Source organism: Phytophthora cinnamomi, assembly GCF_018691715.1.
Source record: "Phytophthora cinnamomi strain GKB4 chromosome Unknown Contig27, whole genome shotgun sequence".
NCBI lineage: Eukaryota > Oomycota > Peronosporomycetes > Peronosporales > Peronosporaceae > Phytophthora > Phytophthora cinnamomi.
The window spans coordinates 150,386-154,728 of NW_027150960.1; the positions used below are offsets into that span (position 1 = coordinate 150,386).

Consider the following 4,343-nt stretch of genomic DNA (forward strand, 5'->3'; position numbering starts at 1 on the left):
AACGAGAGTGCCACCCTCCACTGAGCGTTTTTAAATGTTAATGATGCGCTCACTTCCTAGAGTGTTTCGTTTAGATCGTGGATGTTTAACTATTCGAAACGAAGCACTTTACCAGACAAAACAATATAATGTTCATTTATGTACCCTCTAGCCCAGAGAAACAGTCCAACAAAGATACAGTAAAAATGGTGAAATCAGGAAAAACTATTATGCATACTTACATAATTAGAATTCTTGCGTATGATGAACACCATTCGAGGCTTCCACGGGTAGCCAACCTGAAGAGCTGACCCAGATTCTCGGTTGTCTATATTTGATGATGGGTTACGGGATGGTTTACAATTCTGCGAACACCAACAAAGCTCTTCTCGAAATTTGGGGAGTGATTTCCAGCTTCAGCTATTACTGAGACTCACAACGACTCACTGCTCTTTTGGAAATCCCAAGTTGAATATCAATTGACGCGGGTGATTTCGCCATTTAAGTCAGCGATCGACTGAATTCATGGTGCAGTTATGTAGGAACACGGTCGCGCCGGCAATCAGACTTCAGTTCTGTTGCTACATGGTGGCAGGGCATCTTCTAACGGAGCCACTTGGTTTGGCCGAACACGATGTTGGACACCAAGTTGGTTTAGACCACCACCTAGCTTTCGATCGAAAAAAACGATGGTACCCGCACAGAATCTTTCACTACAGGGTTGGCTTGTTGGCCTGAGATGATTCTAATCATGATCAAGTTGTCTCTCGGGACGGTAAACCAATGTAGGTTTTGTGGAATCAAGTAGTCGATGGCATCCTCCTCCATTTTCAACATCCCCAACGCTTTGAGAGACGTGACCTTGTAGTAAATTTTGCCGTGTTCCCACCGGTAGCCTCAAGCATCATGAGTCTGCTCCGAGGTCCCAAAGTTATCAAGCAAGCAACACCGCCAAAGTGCGGTGTGCAAACCACATCACTAATGTCATGCGTACGGCAAGATCATCCCAAGGGCAATCATCATGATGACACTGTGGCTACCCAAGCTCCAAACGTAGTAGGATACGAAAAGAGCGGTGGGCTTGACCGCTTGGAGTCGGACCCATTCAAGCCGTAGGCGTGGTCTGAAACGATAGGCTCTCGCAAATTCCCCACAAAAAAAGGGTCTCATAGCTAAAGAAAACGCGCTTGACTCGCTGTCGCCATTTCTCGCTGAGCCACTTCATACTCTTAAGCATATCAAACATTAGTAACAACCGCCCATACAAGTTGTATCCTAATGGCAAGTATTGAATCCGGGTAGTCCAGCCATCATTGCCGATAATAAGAAACAAGTCGGTCATAATACCTTCCACGATCAAATAAAGAAGCGCAGCCCTCTGATAGTTCCTCGATCCATGCGCAGACAACCGCAAACTCTCCTGCACGAAGACCATTGCTTCCTTGTGGTTGATACCCACTCCCATTTCGTCGCACTTTCGACCATAGCATCTGCACACCAAATAGCTTCGACGGATGGTGAGGCCACGATACAGTAGCCAAAGCCTCCCCGCGTGATGCCATATGTTTCCAGTATGAGATCCCCAAAACCCGCTATCCCATGTCCAAGAACACTCCGTTGATGTCATAAGTCCCGAGCACGTTAGCCATGACATGCCTGGTGTTGTCCTGGCACAGCATGTCCTATCCATCAATCTCGTCAGAACGAGTAGAACCTGATGCTGCCATGATACATGAGTAAAGCTGTGGAAATAAGCTGTCGCAGCGCAAGCGGGACGGTGTTCCTGATGGTGAGTTAAGGTGGAATCTCCTAATCCAGTAATTCCCATGCTAAAATTGAGTGAATGACGCTGTAAGTAAAACGATGTCGTGGTCGTTTTCGTAATAGTGTGTAGTCTCGAGGTTCCACCAGATTCCAGTCAGTATGAATCCCTTGGCAGGACGCAGGATCGTCGTGTTCTCCATTTCCTTTTGCGTGCCTGACGGGACTACTAGGGACTGAGGAATTTTGTGCGGCTTGAGGAACTTGGCATAGCTTCGAGCTTGAAGACCTAGAGGCACCAGACCCACAAAGAGTCACACTACCAGCAGCAACCGATGAGCTGAAAACACTCGGTCATTTATCACCTTGATTTTCTGGACAAAGGGTGTCATCGTGTTCCCCGCCAGTGTTATCACGTCGAGCTTCATCTTGGAGTGGTTGGCGAATACTTTGTCAAGGCGGTTGCTGCTTCGGAATAAATCAATTGAAACGAAGGAGTACTCGCGAGTCCCACATGTAGTAGATCATTGGGCTAGGATAAAACACGTTTTGGAGCGGCGTAAGCAATCGGTTTGACCGTGTTTATCGCGATTAGCATACGAAAGATGCTTGCACTCCAAATTCACCAGCTTACTCCAGGCCCCCAAGCTCCAAGCCGATGGGCAAGTGGTCACTGCCGACGACACTCCCGCGAATGTACGACGATCGCTACGCAACCAACCACGGCATAATTCATGTCAGACTTTCTGTTACAATACCCACAATACAAAACCCCTCCCCACCAACAAATACACGTACCACATTCGGCATCAGTTTCTCAGACACGACAAAATAATCCAGGCGCCATCCCTTGTTCTTGATACGCATGTTGTTGCGGTAGCCGAAATACGAGTACTCGACCTTGTCTGGGTGCAGGTGTCGGAACGTGTCGACAAAGCCGCTCTCCAAGATGTTCCCAAAGCTCTCGCGCTCTTCGTCCGTGAAGCCCGCGCTCTTGTGGTTGCCCTTGGGGTTGTGAATATCAATCTCTTGATGGGCGACATTCAGGTCTCCGCACCAGACCACGGGCTTGGTTTTCTCCATCTCCTTCATCTCGCGCAGCATGGCCTTGTCCCACTGGTTAGTGCGGAAGTCCAGGCGCTCCAGCTTGCCGCCAGCATTTGGGACGTACGTGTGTACCAGCCAGAATTTTGGGTACTCGAGCGCCAGAAACCGTCCTTCTTGGTCCTTGCCCCCATTGGCACTCTTGCTCACTCCTTTCGAGTCATGGTCACCCACAATGATCTCGTCCTTGACGCTCAGCGGCTTAGTCTTGCTGAAGATGGCCGTGCTGGCGTAGCCCTTCTTGACGGCGCAGGACCAGTACTGGTGTTCGTACTGCGGCAAAAAGTCCTCGAGCTTCTGCAGCTCGTCACGGCAGATCTTCGTCTCGCTGAGACAGAAAATGTCGGGGTCCTCCTGGGCCACGTAAGCGCGCAGGTGGACACTTTCGTCCCGCTTGAGGACAGCCCGGAGACCATTCACGTTCCACGCGACTATTTTTATTTCAGCGTCGTCCGACCGTTTCGAAACGCCCTCGAACGCTGGAAATGTCTCAATTTTCGCTTTTAGGTCGGCGGAAATGGGCTCAGCTGGCAATGGGCGCGCGCGCTCCTTTTTACCCTTTTGGCCGGCGAAAAGGGCCCCCCACGCGCTCTTGGCGTCCACCGCGGGCTTGGACTTGGAGGCGTTGGGGCTGGGCGACGGCTCCGAGGACACCTCCACAGACACCTTCGCGACCGTCTTGCGCTTCTTCTTGGCCGGAGAGGACGCCGTGACGGCCGCCACCGCCTTCTCTGCAGCCACTTGCAGGCGCTTGCTCTGACGAACCATTTCCAATAATGGGTGTGAAAAATTGAAACCCTATTTTTGTGGATCGGGAGTGCCCATTTTAGAAAAGTTCCCATTATTGTACGTGCAATTCCTTGGAGTCAAATACTTAAGTAGCTGCAGGTCATAACCGTACAACTTCGTGTCGCCGAGGACGAATTTGCCACCCACGAGCTTATCGATAGTGGTGAGATACTGTACGTCGACACCGGCTCCTAGATGAACATCTTCTTTTTCTGGGCTTCTCAGTCTCGCCCTACGGAGCATCCAAAATCGCTGCAGAGAAGAGGCAGCTTTTAGTAAGGTTAATGCATTAAACGCTAGGTAGAGACCGAGAAGCTTAGCTGCGAACCGGGCCATCGCCCTCAAGACATTCTGAGGTGAATAGCACCTGAGAGTGTCTCTTAGAACAACAGAGCTGCCCTATGGATCTGCTGTCGGTAAAATTTGCTTTCCGTGCATTTTGTGGCTACCGTGTTGTTTTCGGTTTTAATCTTGTTACTTGGCTTCCTGTCTTGGGATTCTGGGCTCATGGCTATGAGCCGACAAATGAGGTATTGATACTTGAAACCCATCCTAAAACCCATTTAATTGAATTTATCCCGATTTGAGCTGTATCCCGTTGTTTCATAGGAAGGTATCGTCTGAACTAGGCGCGACTCAACTTATTTGATGAACTTGACAGGGATGTGTCCAAGGCACCACCTAGTTTCCGATGCAGAAAGCCGATCAAA

General features: G+C 49.7%; 1 protein-coding gene across 1 annotated transcript; it reads right to left on the bottom strand.

Annotated features, from left to right (window-relative positions):
- Positions 1-2,370: 2,370 nt before the first annotated feature.
- On the bottom strand, positions 2,371-3,612 carry IUM83_03878 (exodeoxyribonuclease III; the record flags this gene model as incomplete). Its single annotated transcript, XM_067927911.1, has 2 exons — positions 2,371-2,448; positions 2,539-3,612. 2 exons carry the CDS (start codon positions 3,610-3,612, stop codon positions 2,371-2,373), a joined length of 1,152 nt encoding a protein of 383 aa, XP_067793649.1.
- Between the last annotated feature and the right edge of the window lie 731 nt (positions 3,613-4,343).